We start from the raw sequence: 20,258 nt of genomic DNA, 5'->3' as shown, positions 1-20,258 counted from the left end.
ATAATGCTCTCCAAACTCAATATCACGTGGTCTTATAAATCTATTTACATTATAGTGAATGTCTATCAAGATCTAATAAAATTTAGTTGATATCTATGAGGATTTGATGTATTTGTCTTTTAGTGTGAAACTAGGGGCAAATTCCCCCTATAAATAGAAGAGCTTCCTTCATTGTAAATATCCCTCAAAAGAAGAAATAAGAATTCCTCCCTCTATTTTCTCAACTCTTCTTCTTTATTCTTTATTTATTTATAACACATTATCAGTATGAGACTTTGCCAAACAAGGTGAGATTATAAATCTGAAGGATTTCAAGGTTAGTAATTCTTTATGTTATCTTTCTTTTGCTACTATTAATATAATTATTATTGGATTTAAGGAAAATAATTGGTTTGGAACCATTTATATTTTAAATTTATTTCTTCAAGAACAATATTATAAAAAAGAATGATAATATTTTTGGTTCAAGTCCCATTTCATGTCTAAGATGTTTTTATATGGATAAGATGTTAAGTTTGAATCTTAATACACCATATTGATGATATTATGATGGTTAAGACAAAATAATGAGTGTTTAATGAAAAGTCATGAAATTCGACTCATTGAATATGCTCCATTCCATGAAGTGAATGTGGTAGCAATATATGATAAGTCTGAAATATGACAACTTACTTCATTCTTGAGGTGTATGTGGTAGCAGTGCATAATATGTCAAAAAGAAGACAAGTGATTGAATGCACGAATATACGCGTGGAGGGACAATATGATAATGATCATAAAAAAATATTTTCACACGCTTATATGATTATAAGATATACAAGAGAAAAATTTTCTACATCATATGTATTCTTTGATTTGCTTCTGAAGTAGCAAAATCTTGAAAGAGGTTATAATCTATCATAATTTGATAGGCTTAAGGCACGATTATATTCCATTCATGGGGAGTAAGAAACTTATTAATGCAAACGTGCACTTGATTGTGATTATATCACAACTCACCTCCGAAAGAAGTTGAATAATTTTAAAATCTACTTCTGAAGTAGTAAATCTGAAATTTATTCATATAATAGTAAGTCTGAAATTTACTAAAGCAAAAACACATCATGGTTAACTTGGAGTTTACTAGATTAAAAGTTCATAAATTGACATGAATGATTGCGATATTTCGAAGATGTGCATATTGAGTATTGAACATATATTAAAGAATTTTCTAATTCTTCATGAACTTTAATGTTGCTTGTTCTCATGGTAAGTTGGTTGGACCAACTAATTTTGGAATTGGATCCCTCAAAATCTGAAAAGAATAAAAGGTGAATAAGGGCCCGTTCACCTATCATGTGATATGTTGAAAAGATGCATCAATAAGATGATCATATGTATCATGATCAACCTACGTTTGACACTCATAAAGTTACTTGTTCACTATAAATTGAGCATAACTTTCAGATTGTGTAATCAAGATAATTCATCTTGATGATGATGGTTTAGCATTGAATGTCTTCCATAAATAGTTAAACCATTACTAATGAGAACAGAGTTTTATGTATTGATATGAAATATGATATGTTGCATACAATAGCACTTGTATGCATTAGACCAATATATTATGATTATTTCTTCTCTCTCAATTGGTTTAAGGTCAGGAACTAACTATTCCATCTAATAATTTTGATATGTGGTATACGATTAATAAATATACCATGATGCACAAAGATGAATTCCTCAAAGAAGATGGAGGATGTATGTTAGTTTTCCTAACATAAGGGGGAGATTATAAGCAGCTATGAAATATGTTAGGAATTATCATCAGATCCTTATTCAAAAGATAATTCAAGACAAATGCCGAAAGCATCTCATATTTAGCTGCAAGTGCTCCTAGTTTGTGTCCTTAAAGAATAAAGTCTATGCATGCGTGAAGTATGATAGACCAATCGATTCCAAATGAAATAATCCTTGAAAAGGATAAGGAGAAAATAATCATGATAAGAAGGCATTGTGCTCTTGAAGAGCCTACGACATAATACTTCATGAAACCTTATGAGAGGTTTAGGTAGTTGAAAATAATGAAGTGATGAGATCTCAAAATGTTATGTCTCATTGTGAACTGATACAAAATAAGAAATCATCGACGATATCTTTGATACAATATTGGCGCAATATTTTAAAAGATTATGAGGATCTGAATTCTACATTAATTTAAACATGTTGATGTAGAAATATTTATCAAGTGACCTGAAAGAATGCATTTTAGTAAGCGTAAAACTTATTTGATTTGTAGTACAGATACTTGAAGATGTCACACTTGACATGTTGGATATTGTTACTAGGCAAACATCCATATGAAAATCTCTAAAAGATTCAAAATGCCTAAAGCATATGAAGTTTCGAAATTTTTTTTTATTATCATCATAAGATATAATTTGATGATTTGAGTATCATTGAAACTCTTGGAGAGTTTTCAAAACAAATAGAGTATTTGCTTAAATGAGAAACATGAAGAAACTAAATAAGGATCCATTTCGACCTCAAGAAAAGAATGAGGAACTCCTTGGTTATGAAGTACCATATCTTAGTGCAATTGATGCACTAATGTATCTTGCAAATACTACAAGGCCTGATATAACCCTTTTTAGTTAATTTTTTAGCAAGTTTGCAGTCCCGATCTTATTGGTCATGCTGATTTTGGGTACTTATCTGACCTACATAAAGCTCGGTCTCAAATAGGCTATGTGTTCATATGTGGTGGTACTGCAATATCTTGAAGATATACAAAGCAATCTATCATATCCACTTCATCGAATCATGCTGAGATAATAGTTATTCATGAAGCAAGCCGAGATGTGTATGGTTGAGGTCCATGATACATCTCATTCGAGAAAAATGTGTTGTGAAATATGACAATCTACCCACAATTTTATACGAAGATAATGCATCATGCATAGCACATCTTAATGGAGGATTCATAAAAGGAGATAGAACGAAGCACACTTCCTCAAAACTTTTCTACATAAATGAGCTACAAAAGAATGGTGATATCAACGTGCAACAATTCGTTCAAGTGAAAATGTGGCTGATTTATTTACCAAGTCTTCTCCAATTACAACTTTTAAGAAGGTCGTGCACAAGATCGGAATGCAAAGGTTTAAGGATGTTCTCATTAGGGGGAGTTAATATGCGCTGTACTCTTTTTTCCTTACGAGGTTTTGTCCCATTGAGTTTTTAACACCATATATTAACAAAGAATCATCTAGTTTGGATCAATACGCGCGAAAACGATGCTTTGATTTCTAGTCCAAAAAAAATGTGGGGTGTTACATTATCTCCCCCTTGGTATCATCCATCCCCGAATGATGGGTAGGGACCTTTTGAAGCTCTAAGAGTGTAGAATAAAGAACGCAGTGTTACATTGAACATTTTTCCACGATAAAATATGCAAAGGACTTAAACAAGCTTCATGATAACCCCTAGCGAAACGTGAAAGCACGAAACACAAGGCAATGAGACTTTACATAGGGATGATCTTACACATGAGTTCTATGAATCATCATCAGCACCACACATGGTAGAGGTTTATTTGATGATCATAGACCATGATTAATATTGGTACAATACATGAGATAAGATTCTCGTGGGGCATAAGAATATGAACATTCTCCATCTTACAAGATATAATGAAAATACTTAAACTTGTAGACACTATATATCTACGCCCCAAACAATAAATTACATATTTCACACTTTTCAACTTACGAATCCCCAACCACACTTCTAGCCACAAGAATTTGAGTTCCACTACTTAGTACTGCTATATTGAAGCCTAACTCGGAGTTAAAAGGTGCTAACTTAAGGTCCTAAGCTATAGGACCTTGTACTTTACATCCCATTAAGAACGTTACCTTACCTCATCACTATCGTCAAACACCCTCGGGTTTTAATTTAAGGAATACTAACGGCATAGTACATGGGTTGAGTTTTCATCAATCTCAACATTCAAGCCTATCATTACTACACCCACTTCATGGATTTTCCCCACTAAGATTAGCAAATTCAATCACATTCATAAAAATTTTCGCCATATATCTCCTTCCTGACTTTTTCCACATAACAAAAGTTTATCTCCTTCTTTTCCCCTTTCACCTATAACCTTATCTCGAGAATTCACACTAATTTTTTTTAAGAACATCTACTCCTCTACATAGCATATCACCACGCTTCCACAACCACCATCATACTACCTTACGGAGGGTGATTGAGAGACCCGAGCATAAATGTCATGAATAGAAGTAACACTTATCAATTCATAGCTTATACTTATTGTAGACACCTAATTTTGTCCCTCCTAAGTCCAATTTTATTCATTTTTACCTCACTTTATCATATACCCTTACCCACGTGATTATACCCTCCATTAAATGACAAAAATAACAACCCTTAATAAATTTTATCTTGTTTTGATCCTATCCTAACAAACTTTATCCTTACACCTCACCTACCCTACCTCTACCCCACCTACCCTACCTCACTACCCCACTCTCACCTCACTGTAATTGAAATCCACTCACAATATAACAACACTTCACACACAGAATAAAACAACAGATTTTTGCTTCTTCTTCTTCTCACACAGAGCACATACGCATAGATACACAATCTCACTCACCAAAAATGACAGAGAACATCACTCACATTTTCACTGACAGTAGCAACACATACTCCATTACACCACCTATATACTCACAGAATATTTAAAAAGAACAAAAGAAAAATAGAGTAGATTGAAAAGGGGGTCTCCGTTGTCACGAACCTTCTCCATCAGTTTTCCATTTTCAATTCATACAACTTTGCACATACCCACGGCCATGGATGAGCCTCACTGAAGCTCCCACTAAAATAAAATCGACAAACAACGAACCAATCTCACCAGTCATGTATCAATCTCACACACCACATAGAGCTATGGAGAGCTGACGGAGAGATTTAAGAGAGAGAGAGGGATTTGAGGTCGAGATCTGTAATGTAGAAGAAAGCGGGGTTGATTCTGGGTTACTCGAAAACGGGTTCCGGTGGGTTTGGTAGCTATTCCGGCGACTACTTCGCTGGAACCTCACCGTTCTCTCTTGACTTCTGGGTAAATCCAATAGAGAGACGATAATCTCTCTGGAACAGTCCATTTTCGAATGTTTTCAAGCACCCCCATTTAGAAAATATTCTGCTTCACCAAAATCCGACTTACTTCCGTCTGTTTTGGTCACTGTTATCTCACCGGAATTCAAGTCGTGTGGATTTTTTAGTTTTCTACTAGATTTTTGAAGCTTTGGGTTCGTCTATTTTAGTGATACGAGATCAAAACCGAACTTTGAGTTCATTAGTCGTCCTTCTGGGTTCGGTTTTTGGTTCTCATGTCGAGGTTTGGTCCGTGTTTCTTCTTCGAAGCTACTTTTTGGATTTTTGGTATTGGGTTTTGTTCGAAGTCGGTTTAAGTCGAGGTTTTGAATCCGCAAAGCTCCTCCATTTGATTGAATGAAAGCGACATTAAGGTCCAATTTTCATCTCTTTCTCTATTAATTTCTAATTGTTTGATATTTTATTTGTTAAATTCATTATGTGTGGATTCTTGTTTGTTGATGTTGATATATTTTGGATCACCGTGAATGTTTGTTGATGTCCACTTGTTGATTCTTCATCGAAATTGGTTAAATCATGTGGTCGAAAATGAAGTTGGGGGGTGAGAGTTGGAAACTTGATAAAAATGGTTGATAGGATCAATTTTGATTTATTGTAGTTTTTGTTAAATTTGAAACACACATGAATGTTGTTGGAACGTGACAGAATTATGATATGTTGAAATAAATAGGCAAAAATAGGTTTTGGGTAGGCAAAATTTAGGACTCTTGGTGATTTGTTGAATGTGTGAATATTTGGTGATTGGTTCTTTCTATTTTTAGCGCACAAGGTTGAGAAATGTATTCATTTAATCGGAGAATGCCCCGAGGTTTTATGTACTTATTCATCGGGGAATGCCCCAAGGTATCTTGTACTCGGAGGATGCTCATGATCAAGGCCCGAGGCATCAGGTAAAACCTGAGAGCATAGTTAGGATTAGTGTAGGCTAGATAGGATTCATTTTCGCATTTTTATTTATTTTGGGATTGTATAATTAGACTGAACACTATACTTTTATTCGTTTTGTTTGGTTTATTGGTTTGATTGTTTTATGTGTTTTTGTGTGGTTATACATTCGTAATGCCAAAATAGTCAATACACTCCACCAAGCGATTGTGGTCAAACCACGGGACCAAGGGGTGCCTAACACCTTTCCCTCGGTCAACAAAATTCCTTAGTCGGAATTTCTGTTCGCGGATCAGTTTATAGAGTCAAAATTGTTTTGAAAAGGGTTTTCCAAAGGGACTTGGCACACTGGATTATGCCAAGTGGCGACTCTAAGTTTTGAACAAAATGAATCCTTTTCGAAATAAATTTTCATCTTTTGTCACTTTAATAATAAAAACCCTTTCGAAACCTAAATATAAATCTTTTTTTGGAGTCGAAAAATGCGGTGTGACACTTATAATACTACTCAAGGAGGGACATGAAGTGAATATACAATAAAAGAGAGACAGGGTGCTTCAGATATTAGGTGTCTGAATCGTAAGCATAGAGTCGTTCGGCACAATGACAACACAACATGATTTCTTAGGATAGACTACGGTGAGAAATATTGGTGCACAAATCTCATGATTTGTATAACATAAGGGTCGATGATTGAGACAAAGTTGAATACTTGAAGCTATTGCTTCTCATTTTCAGATCTGAAATAGTAATAAGTTCGCACAGCTTTACCGCATTGGCTAATTCCAACATAAAATGATTCAGTGACATACAGGAACATATTTCCTTATGACCAAGCATGTTGTGAGACATAGGTTTGGATCATGAGTAACATAACATATGACTTGGATACGTATTGGGTCACTGAGGAATATTATTGCTTCTTGTTTGGACGCCAGGTTAAGACATGACATACATAGAGAACTCAAACCTTAGACATCGGCAGGACTTGAATTCATAAGACCTTGGTAGGATGAACTCCTAAACTGAAGTAGGAGGAATATTCTTGAATAGGAGTAGGTTCATCATGACTCTTCATTAACTTGCCACAATGAGAAAATTTGGAAAACTACCTTAACTCACCATCTCCCCCTTAGATCAAAGTCACAACTCTCAACATAAAAAAGACATCACCATATACTTAAACTCTAACTCTCCCTAATGATCTATACCCCGAAGGCCTTGGTTTTTGGTAAATGTTACTCTTAAATTTCGCTATAGCCATCACTCTACAACCCCCACTCCTGTACGCATTCACATGCCCTATCACCAAGGGACATCGACATATACATGAATACAACTCTTCTCATTCATTTTTTTAATATAAAGACACTAAATCCTCTCTGGGACATTTTCCCTCAGGGATACTAATCATGACTTCCTATAACTCCAAAATCATAACTCATGACTAACATCATTATGGGTATGGGCGTCTATGCTTCGAATCGCTCAACACCTCTTCTTCAACTCCTTAGAATACTAGCATTACACCTCTAATCACACAACTTACGAATTAACAAACTTTGTTAAACTATACCAAAGGCCCATATTTTCCACTCATATTTTCTCAATTCAACTCTAAATAACGCTATACCATAACTCCCCAAACTTCTCCATACCACAATTTTCAAGAATACAAACTAGGTACGCAAAAAACTTATAAACATAAATGCTACACTTTTCCTTTTTAAGTATACTCTGAGAGCATTGCTTTCCACCATTCTCTATCATCATCAACTCACAACTCGCAGTCCCAAGAGCATATACAATCTCACTCCTTATCACATAAAAATCCACTCTCCATTACTAACTTTCTAACATTAGACCGTTAATTGTATAACTCATATCATAAAATCTTACCTAACGAGTAATGCCATACTACCGGGGGGCCGCCCTTATTCACTTAATGACTCACCTAAAAATCATCATTTTAACACTAGTCCTCATATATACATATACCTCATAATTACCACTTAAATTTTTTATCAAGTATTAACCTGGGCTCTTTCACAAATCATATCAAGCCTACTAATTCATTCTCATAAAACATACATCATTAATCATAAGATACTATCCTTACCATCATATTCTACATCTACAATTCAAGCCTATAACCTAGCATCAAACATCTACCACAAATAAAGTAAAGCACGCAACATCATATACCAGTCCATCAAATTGAGAAATCAACTCCAAATACTCATTTCATTTAATTACTACCTACAATCACAATCCCTTCCATGACACCACTATATTAGCTTAAGATCCACTTCATACCTTTTCACATGAAGTACTGGTTTGCAACCACTAAAGAAAAGAGGGTCAAGGGGGTAAAGTCATATAATAGACATGGTCAACCTTAATCTTATATAATAACCCACCTTACATACAAATCTCACTAGGAAGCTATAGAATAAGACATCGAGAAACACTAGCCCACTAAAATATCATAACAAAAATAATCGATCATAGTCATATGGCCTATCTTATTTACAATCCATTAATGCATCCCCCTTCTACACATTATTACTATTTATCTATCATTATACCTAAACTTCTTTCATAGCTCTATAAGTTTCAACTAAACTCCCTCTTGCAACCTCAAGGAAGCCTAAATTAATATCATTCATCCACTAAGTACTTTCACCAATAACCTATACTTTTCTAGCACAACAAACACTATCAACAACTCTTTTCATACTTCAAGCAAGAAAATAATTTACCTTAACCAATAACTCCTTCTCTACCTTCTACTAACCTAACACACAAGGATATATCACTTCATTACTAACTCAATAATATGCAAAAAGATTCATCTATATATATATATATATTCAAGAAATCTCCCTTACCACTTTTCTTGTCACTACATCTCTAAACCCTTAGTTTCCAACCAACACAAGAACAACAAGTGGCTAGTAAATCGAAATAGGCCTTACACGGCTTCACTATACTTTGATTTTGTGTTTTGAATAGGAAAATGAGATGAATAACAAAGCAACTATGCTAGTGAATCGAAAGAGCCCCACACGGCTTCACTAGATTTTTAGTTTTAACAACATAATGATAATAAGATTACAAGAGATAGAAACTTAACACATAATATTCAATGACCTAAGAATACACATCTTACTCTATCTTAACTGAATGCCTCATAAGAATGAGGACATAACTTAAACTTGAGGGACTTATGACATACTAGAGAGTTCCTCTCAAGACCTTTGTGTGACTTCTGAAGTTTCTACTAGTAAATCTAAGAGCATTATCTAGGAACACCAGAGTAAGGAAAGAATTAGGATAACTTTTCTTTCGTATGGGTGACACCATGGAACGAATTAGAGTATGAAAGAGGAACATTTTGACTCCATAACACGAACTAGAACATGAAGAAAGAGAGACATTCCTAAACGCCTTATAGCCTCTTGCTTATCAGTATGGCATGCTAAACACCCATAAACAAGACTCTACCCGACACGATTTCACAGACACCCTGGACCATGAACCATGCTCTGATATCAAATTTGTCATGACCCGAGCTGGGGCCCTGGCTGTGACGGGGATCCCGTACCATGAAGGCCCGAGAGCCCTTCTAACTTGCAATCATATACACTATTCATTTACAAAGAGGAACTGTGGAAATACAAAACAAAATGGAATCATGGTCGATATCATAATTCAATTGAATAATCTGGAATGGAAAGCATAAACCTTTAAACAACGTCTAACATCAGTCTGCGAAATCTCTAACAACTGAAAATCATTTGTCTGAAATCTGGGATAATCCCCCAGTTGGGCCATGAGTCAAAATGAAATAATAATAACAAGTTCTAATACAGGCCTTCCAATGTAAGGGAGACTCACCAATTGCAACTTCCGACGCACTCAAATATATTGCTGAACTGGACCCCGAGACTGTGCCTCAGATCCTAAGATGGAGGGGGAATCAATACAGATGTACTGGTACGCAGAGCAATCCAAAATAATATATTTTTATATACAACATAGGTGAGAGCTTTTCATAAAAATGTTAAACAAGAAATAATTTAAAACACATGGGCAACTTAAAATAATCGTTCAATGCAAATCTGTAGATGTAAAACCATTCTTTATTTTTTTTTTTACTTCTGAGGTAAGTGGTACACCCTACATATCTGAAAGTTTTCCATGGGCAATATGGGATCTGCCATTAACTCGACGGCCAAGCCCCCAACCCAAGTTTTCCGCAAGGGTTTGAAGTATCTGAATCTGATACGCCCCAGGACACTAGGCCGACGTATAATAATATACTCATATTGCTAAAACATGGTTTCGGGCAATGAATCATATGACTCGTGCCTTCTTCAGGTAACCACCTAACTCTCTTAGTGCCCAGTTTTTAACCCATTCTAAACATGCATCTTTTTGAATTCAAAATGTGAAATCTAAAATGAAATCTGTATCCTGTTCTGAGTTTTATCATGACTTTATCTGATTTTGTATTGTCATACCAAGACTTGCAAGTCATAATTCTGAGCCATAAAATATCCTTTATAGTTTTCTCTTTCAAAATACACATGTTAGATCACCATACTTCAAACAATTCCGAAACATTCATTCTTCCAAAATATTTATCAAATTACGCAAAGGTCATTCTTTTCAATCATTTCAACAAACAAGTGGTGGTCATGAGTTTCAACAACCCACGAAATTTTTTTCATATATATATATATATATATATTCAATACTTACCAACATGTAAAACCCTCTCTCTTCTATTCAAAAATCATAATCAAGTCATAAATAAAGTCAAGGCTTTTATATTAAATTATATTTCCAATATCACATTTCGAACACATTACATAACAATTCTCGCATTGAACCCACAAATGTATATCTTACGAAGTTAAGAGACTTGTAAATAAGAGAGGGATTTCAAATAGTTCATACTCTCAATTCATAATTCAAACTCATCAAACTCATACATATATCTACTTAAACATGGTTATAAATCAGATTTGGGGGAAAGGTCTCAAGACCAAATTAATATCATCAAAAACTTTAAAAGCATGAATCTAATTATAAATTCAAAATCCCTTTTTTTGTAAATTCATAACTAAACTTTTAACATGATTAATAAGAATTTACCATGCCCATGTAGATTTAGGAAAACCCTACGTACCTTAGATTACAAGGTTTGAAGAGTAGAACTCGAATCTTGATTTGTTCTTTGAAAATCTTGGATTTACGAGATTGATTCTTGATCTTGAAAAAAAGCCTAGTTTCCATTTTACTCTTGAGAGAGGAGAGGAATTGAGAATTAAAACTGATAAAAGAAATGAATTATAGGGTGTTTTGGATGATTTAAATCGTGTGGAAGAAGTTTGGGATGAAGAAAAATACCAAAATACCCCTAAGGAAATCAAAAACGCCGCAGCAGTCCCTCGGTTTGACAGACTGACATGCTGACGTAAATTGGATATAACTTTTTAGTCCAATGTTGGATTTTGACAAAATTAATTATGTTGGAAAGAGGACTCAAAGACCTTTCATTTGATATATAGAAGGCCATGCAGTTCATTATATGAAAGAAGTTATACTCGACGAAAGTTAACCCAAGTTGAACTGTCCACTAAAACGTACTCGATGGAATTGTTTTCAACTCGTCTTTGAGTTAGGGGATTTTCGTGACCTCAATTCGTATCCTAAGGTATTCCCACACTGTAGGATTTATCACCACACATATATTAACAAATAATCATCTAGTTCGGATCAATACGCGTGGGAACGATGCTTCGATTTCTAGCCCAAAAAAAATACGGGGTGTTACAATGGAAGAACTCAACAAGATGATAGCTCAGACTTCAGTGTATGATTGGGAAAGAGAACTTCAAGCCTTTGATGATTCAAAGGCTGGTGTAAAGGGACTTTTGGATGCTTGTGTCAGAAGTTTACCACGTATATTCTTACACAACCAGTATGTGGCTGAAAAGCAATCAGACTCCGAGATGGTTACAAAGTTTAGCATTCCAGTCATAGATTTTGAAGGCTTGGGAAAGAGTGCAGCTCAACGGGCTGATATTGTACGAAGAATTAAAGATGCTTGTGAAAACTGGGGATTTTTTCAGGTAGTTCACCATGAGATCCCATTAAGTGTGATGGAGAAAGTAATAGAAGGTGTTCGCCATTTTCATGAGCAGAATTTTGAGGTGAAGAAAGAGTTCTACTCCCGTGATGTTACAAGGAAGTTCAGCTATAATAGCAATTTCGATCTACATAAAGCACGAGCAGCTAATTGGAGGGACACCCTTTCATGTGTTTTTGTTCCTAATCCTCCTGATCCCAAAGAAATGGCTAAGGTTTTGTAAAGAAAATAGACTTGGCCTAATTCAATCCCAAAAGCTAGCTCACGAGGTAAGAATTGTCAAGACCATATAAGGAGACACCAGTTCATTCTCTTAACCAATGTGGACACATAAATCTCCCGTTACTTTACATGCTTAGAGTTGGTCATCTGGACCATGGGCAATACAATAAGGTAGACCAAAGTTGAATGTACCAAGATCAGGATAGGTCTAGCTCAATACCATGCAAAAAAATAAACCTCAAGTGTAACTCAATCCCATAATTTAGCTCATGAGATGAGGATTTCTTAAAATCATATGACCAGACAGCCTATTTCTTCAAAAGATTTGGGTCACTTAATAGCGGTCCCTCACCCTGTAAGCCCGTGTCTAGATAGTTGGAGCGTGGATAACATAACTTGAGTTGCAAACCGAGACTAGGGATCAGTTTTGCTCTAATTCTCTGTTAAGAAAATGGACCTTGAGCCTAATTTAATTTCAAAAGTTAGCTCATAAGATGAGGATTGTTAACCCATTCGTTTAATTAACGTGGGAACTCTTAACATCCTCTTGTACGCCTAGGGCTAGAACTCTGAAGCGTAAAAAACATAATTTGATATGTTAGTCTTTCCACTGATATGCATCAACAATGAAAATTGCATCCAGTTTATATGAACACATATTTTGACTTTACAGAAATGTTTTGATCAAATATGTGGAGTATGTGATGAAACTGGGTGTTACTCTATTTGAGTTACTTTCAGAGGCCCTAGGACTCAATCCAAATCACTTGAAAGACATGGAATGCGCCAAAGGGCTTGTCCTCGCTGGTCATTATTATCCAACATGCCCTGAACCAGATCTCACTTTAGGCCTTAGCAGTCACACAGATGGTGGCTTCTTGACTATATTATTACAGGATCAAGTTGGTGGCCTCCAAGTCTTTCATGAAAATCAGTGGTTTGATGTTCCTTTCGTGCCAGGATCTCTAATTGTGAACATTGGAGACCTTATGCAGGCAAGTTCATATTGTAAACTGAGCTTGATGCATTGATATGAATGTCACAAAGTTGATTTTAATTCATTTGCTTCCATTTTTGTTATGTAGCTAATCACGAATGATAAGTTCAAAAGCGTTCATCACAGAGTGCTGGCAACTAATGTAGGACCAAGAATTTCAATGGCTAGTCTTTTCATAATGAATTTTCAAGAAGGCAGTGGATCAGGACTATGTGGGCCAATCAAGGAGTTACTATCAAACGAAAACCCTCCAATGTACCGAGAAACCAGCAGAAAAGAGTATGTCACATATCTATACAGCAAAGGACTCGATGGAACTTCTTTATCGTCAAATTTCAAATTACAGAAATAGTGGTAGAACCTGGAGAAATGTTTCATTTTCCAGTGATTTTTCTGCTTGTGAGTTCAATTAAGTGTTCTTGTACCTGTTGAACACACATCTCTTAGCAATTAAACAAACCTGTTATTTTAGCCATTAGAAATGTTGTTTTCCCTGCTCAAGCATCACATTTAGAGTTTTCTCAGAATAATTTCATGCTTTTTGCGTTAGAAATGAGATGGCAATCAAGAAAAATATCATTTACACTAGAAAAGTCAAAAATAGCAGTTAATCCATCATTTTCCTAAAAGTAATAAATTTAAAGGATCTAATATATAATTTGAAGAAATGATTCAATTTTGATGTGTTCATTTGGAGGATGTAACCTATCAAATTTATCATTTTAAAAGATTGAAATCATCTAGCTTTTAACAAGAGTGACATAGAACTGCTCCACTTGCTATCTAAAATAAGCAAATGATCAATTAATTGAAAGAGAACAAGTTTGGAAATATAAGAGTTAGGTATACCTAATTTTGTCCTGTGACTTCTTGGCTTTGAATTCTGATGGATAATAATCTAATAAGCGTCGTTATTATATCCTCAATCTTTCACAAGAAATGTTGCTTCCATAGTCAAAGGTTGTGGTTTCCTTTAGAGCAAGTAAAATGGCTGGCTCGAATAATGGCAGAAGTCGGCTAGATGATAGTTCCGAATATGATAGGAAAAGTGAAGTTCAAGCCTTTGATGATTCGAAGGTTGGTGTCAAGGGAATTTTGGATGCTGGTGTTACAAAGTTACCGCGTATGTTCTTGCACAACCAGCCTGTGATTGAAAATAAATTGGACTCCGATGCAGCTACTAAGTTTAGCATTCCAGTCATAGATTTTGAAGGTCTGAGAAAAAATGCAGCTCAGCGAGCTGATATTGTTCAAGAAATAAGGGATGCTTGTGAAAACTGGGGATTTTTCCAGATTGTCCACCATGAAATCCCATCAAGTGTTATGGAGGAGGTACTAGAAGGTGTTCGCCATTTTCATGAGCAGGATACTGAGGTGAAGAAAGAGTTCTACTCCCGTGATGTTACGAGAAAGTTCACCTACAATACCAATTATGATCTACACAAAGCACCAACCGCTAACTGGAGGGACACCTTTTACTGTGTCATGGCTCCTAATCCTCCCAATCCAAAAGAAATTCCAAAGGTTTGCAGGTACATAATATGCTTACTACTAATATACCTTTGTTTGCTTATGCAACTTCAGCATATTATGATATGCTTCATAACTGTTATGCTTATGTTGCTGTTTGCTCAAATTCTCCTGACCTCATCTCTAATTTGATATAAGATATTCTTTACTTTAATATGCATGTTAAAAGAAGTTTCATCTGGTTTTTATGAACACAATATTTTGACTTCACAGAGACGTTATGTTCAAATACATGGAGTATGTGATGAAACTGGGGCTTACTCTATATGAGCTACTCTCTGAAGCTCTAGGACTTGAACCAAATCACTTGAAAGACATAGAATGTGCGAAGGGGCTTTTCATAGCTGGCCATTATTATCCGGCATGCCCTGAACCAGATTTCACTTTAGGTCTAAGCGATCACACCGATAGCGGATTCTTGACTATTTTATTACAGGATCAAATTGGTGGCCTCCAAGTCTTCCATAAAAATCACTGGATTGATGTTCCTTTCATGCGTGGAGCTGTAATAGTGAACATTGGAGACTTAATGCAGGCAAGTTCATATTTGTAAATTCTTTTATGTATTTATGTAAATGTCACAAACTTGATCGATAAATTAACTAGTTTCCATTGTTTTGTAGCTGATCACAAATGATAAGTTCAAAAGCGTTCATCACAGAGTGCTGGCTAAAAATGCCGGACCAAGAATTTCAGTGGCAAGTCTTTTCAGAATGCAGTTTCAAGAAGGCAGTGAATCAAGACTGTATGGGCCAATCAAGGAGTTGTTATCAGAAGAAAATCCTCCAAAGTACCGGGAACCAAGCAGAAAAGATTATATCGCTTATCTATACAACAAAGGGCTCGATGGAACTTCTTTGCTGTCACAATATTTCAAATTACAGAAATAGTAACCGGCTCAGTAGAAATGTTTCATAATCTTCCTAGGGTTTTACTCTTTGGCTGTGTTGTTCTGCTTGTGAGTTCACTTGAAATTCTTGTTTCTATTCTGTATATACTGAAAGTGTTGTTCATCTAATGAAATTTAGAAGAGTGGTTTCTTGAACACAAAAAATGTCGAAAAATATGTTAAGAGTTATACATTGTCAATAATTTTTAGCCTTCTGAGTTGTAACCAGATCAAATGACATGATCTTCATTTTAGCTTGTTTGAGGTTTCTCCAGCTTTGATTATGTCCCCTTATATTCCAAGAATGGGAACTTCAATTTCCTACCTAAAGACTTGTGATTTTGATACTAAGTATATAGTAAACCTATTATGTGATTAAGCATATAATTTAGTATATCGATATTTATGATTACAAATTTTCATCTTTATAGTTTCTAGTCATGCTGACACTAGGATGATTGTCAGTTTACGTACAGCTTTTATGTTCATCTTCCCTATTTTCTTGATTTGGTTCAGTATGTCACCATTTCGATAAGTTTTTGATGTTAGTTATGGTGATCAAAGTGCAAACATATGTCATATTGAAGGTGTGTTCGGTGTGAAGGAAAATGTTTTTGACACGCACAAAATGTGTCAAATATGTGTCGTAAAATGTTTTCAAGAGAATAAGTGATTTCTTACTTATTTTCTTTTGTTCGATACGCAAGTAAATAATACTATCCTAAAAGCATTTGTATATAATCTATAGATAAATACTATGAGAGGTTGGATGGTGAGAATGAGGGGTCCGGGAATGGGTTGGATGAAGGCTACGGGATGGGGTGACGATGAGATGTGTGTGAAGGTGGGAAGGACACAATCAATGTGGAATGCTACTTTTGGAAGTTGTTTTCTCCACTTCCTGGAGAAGTCATTTTCCTGGAGAAAATATTTTTCAAGAATTTTGACCAACTGAACATTAAAAAATTAGAAAATATTTTCCTTTATATTAAACACGCCCTTTGGTGTGCTCTTCATATTTCTGTCTTGCTATTTGGGGGACTTGTAGCAAAATATTTCAAAGTCTTTTTTTAATTGTATTTCTTCTTATCATCAGCACACTCAACAAGACAAAACATATTACATAGCCTAATACAGACAGTATGCAGTATACCTACCTTTGTCCTGGATCTTCTTGGCTTTTCAATGTGAAGGAATCTGATTCCATAAAAACTATATAAAACATATCAACTGAGTAAGCATCCCTATTATGTACTTATTTTATAATGTATAAAAGGGCAGCCCGATGCACTAAGGCTTCTGCTGTGCGCAGGGTTTGTAGAAGAGCCGGACCACAATGATCTTTTCATAACGTCTGAAAAAAAAACTTGATTTCATACTCAACAACAGAATTTTCCTCTAGAAGGAGAAAAATGGTTGTCTCAAGAAATGAAAAAATTGAGCAAGACGACAGTTCGGAATATGATAGAAAAAGTGAAGTTCACGCCTTTGATGATTCAAAGACGGGAGTAAAGGGACTACTAGATGCTGGTGTCACAAAGTTACCGCGTATATTCTTAAACAACCAGTATGTGAGTGAAAAGAAATCGGATCCTGATGTTATAAGTGCTTTTAGCATTCCGGTAGTAGATTTTGAAGGCTTGGGCAATAGTGCAGCTCAACGAGCTGATATAGTTCGAGAAATAAAAGATGCTTGTGAAAACTGGGGATTTTTCCAGGTTGTCCGCCATGAAATCCCATTAAGTATCATGGAGAAAGTACTACAAGGTGTCCGCCAGTTTCACGAGCAGGATTCTGTTGTGAAGAAAGAGTTCTACTCACGTGATATCACGCGGAAGGTCACCTTCAATAGCAATTTTGATCTACTCAAATCCTTAGCAGCTAATTGGAGGGACACCCTTTACTGTGTCATGGCTCCTAATCCTCCTGAACCTGAAGAAATTCCCGAGGTTTTCAGGTACAAAATGTTAACCCCTCCGTTCTCAAGTATTAGTCGTTTTAGCCAATTAATTTGTTTCACAATACTTGATACTTAAGAGAAAAAGAAGTTTTTTGTTATAAACTAATTATATGTTGCTAATGTTCAAAGTTGCTTCAAATTTGCTTAGATTTTCCCATAGTCGTTTCCATTAATATGAATTTTAATTCAAGTTTCACCTGGTTTATTGGATTCATTTTTCGACTTTACAGAGATGTTTTGATCGAATACACGGAATACATCATGAAACTGGGACTTACTCTCTTTGAGCTACTTTCTGAGGCTCTACAACTCAAATCAGATCACTTGAAAGACATGGAATGTGCAGAGGGGCTTCTCGTAGCTGGCCATTATTATCCGGCATGCCCTGAACCAGATCTCACTTTAGGCCTTAGCGGTCACACGGATAGTGGCTTCTTGACTATAGTATTAGAGGATCAAATTGGTGGCCTCCAAGTCTTTCATAAAAATCATTGGGTTGATGTTCCTTTTTTGCCTGGAGCTCTAATTGTGAACATTGGAGATCTTATGCAGGCAAGTAGACATTTGTAAAATGAACCTGATTTATAATTACATGGATTTCATTTATATATTACACTAGCAGTGCCCGGATATAGCACGTTATTATTCTGCTTTCCAGGTTACCGTATTAGGTTTGTTATGAGAACTACATGGTATTGTAGGTCGATTTAACATGATGGTGTAAGAAATTTATGAGCTCTCAGTGCACATAACTTAAACTCTTTATAAATGCCACGAACTTGTTAATGAATTCACTACTTCCCCTTTTTTTCGTTTTCGCAGCTCATCACAAATGACAAGTTCAAAAGTGTTCTTCACAGAGTTCTGGCGAAAAATGTAGGACCAAGAATTTCAGTGCCAAGTTTTTTCAGAATGCATTTTCAAGAAGGCAGTGAGTCAAGAATATATGGCCCGATTAAGGAGTTGTTATCTGACGAAAATCCTCCAATGTACAGGGAAACAAACAGAAAAGAGTATGTCACACATCTATACAACAAAGGGCTCGATGGAACTTCGTTATTGTCACCTTTCAGATTGCAGAAATAGTCAAACTGATTTGCAGATATGTTTCACCATCTTCTCAGCTTTCTACTTGGTGTTAAACAGATTCAGATACGATAAGGAATGAATTTATCCATTGGGATATTGTGTGTGAAAAGGCTTTTCATTATAATCTTGTACACTTATTATCATCCTGCTGTTCTTGATGATTGCAATCTCACACTTTCATTTGGAATTACTACTATATTACTCCCTCCGTCACTTTCATATGTCACGTTTCGCTTCTCCACTTGCATGATCATCAGGTTCTGTACTTTTCTTATTTTTGAGCTCCTCGCTCTTTGCTCGTAGGAACAAATATAATCCCACTAGGATCACAAACATCCCAAGCAAGCTGTATAAATGCATAAATATCAATTCCCTTCAGCGAAAATTTGTTATGATCCATTGCAAAAAGTCCCACATTAGTACTACAAAGTATTGGTGTGGGATATTTATTGCCTTGGGCTCTCTCACCTTAATAACTAGCTTTTGGGGTATGGTCCAATTATGGAATTCTCTTAATGGCAATGTTCGGCTCGAGCTAGTGATGTCTAGCGCACAACCGTCGAGACTGGGAAAGAGCTACCTACAAAAGTATTTATAGTCCTGCTCTCCCACCTTAATAGCTAGTTCTTGGGCTCGAAAAATAGTTGACAGGACAAGGGTACTGAGGAAGTTGCTTGCTTAAGTGGCAATAATCGGGTCTCATAGTCCATAAAAAGAAAGTCCCATAGTATTATATAATCTTGTTAATTCCACAAGGAAGCATAATGATATCGCAAGCTTATGATACATTAAGAGCATGGGTGTGTTTGGTATGGAGGAAAGAAGTTTCCGAAAAATGTTCTTTTATTTTTTTATGTTTGGCAGAGGCGGATCCAGAATTTTAAACTTGTGGGATCCAGAATTTTAAACTTGTGGGTTCCCAAGGGCTCTTTCCTGCCACTAAGCTATCCCTTGGTTTAGTTATGAGTTCCCACCTATTAATATTTATAACTTTTGGCGATTTTCTATGTAATTTTAAGCCTTACGGTAGCAGGTGTGGGTTCCCGGGAAGCCCCACCTTCTACTCTACATCCACCACTGATGCTTGGTTGGACCAAACTTCTGAAAAACATTAGGAAAATGACTTGGGCAAATTAATTAAGGGTGACAAAAATGTTTCAAAACTAAAAAAGAGTGATACAAGTTTTAAATATTGAATAGAGGTGATAATTTTAAGATTAGTGTTAATGACACTAATTTTAAAATCCTTAAGTTTTATTATTTACACAAAGATCCCTACACCATCACCATCACTCCTCCTCCACACCCTTTTTGTTGCCGCTGCCGCCACCTCCTCTTCCTC

The 20,258-nt window shown here is 35.7% G+C and overlaps 3 protein-coding genes and 1 long non-coding RNA gene across 4 annotated transcripts; 3 read left to right on the top strand and 1 right to left on the bottom strand.

Annotated features, from left to right (window-relative positions):
- Positions 1–9,770: 9,770 nt before the first annotated feature.
- On the bottom strand, positions 9,771–11,403 carry LOC124897010. The gene is made up of 2 exons (XR_007053426.1): positions 11,267–11,403; positions 9,771–10,034 (listed from the first exon to the last, which is right to left on the bottom strand). It is a non-coding gene; the product is annotated as an uncharacterized LOC124897010 (long non-coding RNA).
- A 512-nt stretch (positions 11,404–11,915) lies between these two features.
- On the top strand, positions 11,916–13,800 carry LOC107865742 (1-aminocyclopropane-1-carboxylate oxidase homolog 1-like). Its single transcript, XM_047408161.1, has 3 exons — positions 11,916–12,448; positions 13,125–13,446; positions 13,537–13,800. Exons 1-3 carry the CDS (start codon positions 11,916–11,918, stop codon positions 13,798–13,800), a joined length of 1,119 nt encoding a protein of 372 aa, XP_047264117.1.
- A 512-nt stretch (positions 13,801–14,312) lies between these two features.
- Positions 14,313–16,124, top strand: LOC107866603 (1-aminocyclopropane-1-carboxylate oxidase homolog 12). Its single transcript, XM_016712637.2, has 3 exons — positions 14,313–14,980; positions 15,192–15,513; positions 15,602–16,124. The coding sequence occupies exons 1-3, from the start codon at positions 14,436–14,438 to the stop codon at positions 15,866–15,868; spliced, it is 1,134 nt and encodes a 377-aa protein (XP_016568123.1). The 5' UTR covers positions 14,313–14,435; the 3' UTR covers positions 15,869–16,124.
- Positions 16,125–17,043: 919 nt separating this feature from the next.
- Positions 17,044–19,142, top strand: LOC107866605 (1-aminocyclopropane-1-carboxylate oxidase homolog 1). The gene is made up of 3 exons (XM_016712638.2): positions 17,044–17,824; positions 18,058–18,379; positions 18,650–19,142. The coding sequence occupies exons 1-3, from the start codon at positions 17,280–17,282 to the stop codon at positions 18,911–18,913; spliced, it is 1,131 nt and encodes a 376-aa protein (XP_016568124.1). The 5' UTR covers positions 17,044–17,279; the 3' UTR covers positions 18,914–19,142.
- Positions 19,143–20,258: the final 1,116 nt, after the last annotated feature.

The sequence above is a fragment of the Capsicum annuum genome, chromosome 3 (genome assembly GCF_002878395.1).
Source record: "Capsicum annuum cultivar UCD-10X-F1 chromosome 3, UCD10Xv1.1, whole genome shotgun sequence".
Classification (NCBI taxonomy): domain Eukaryota; kingdom Viridiplantae; phylum Streptophyta; class Magnoliopsida; order Solanales; family Solanaceae; genus Capsicum; species Capsicum annuum.
Note: the sequence above shows the minus strand (reverse complement) of the source record. Positions and strands in the feature narration are given on the sequence as shown.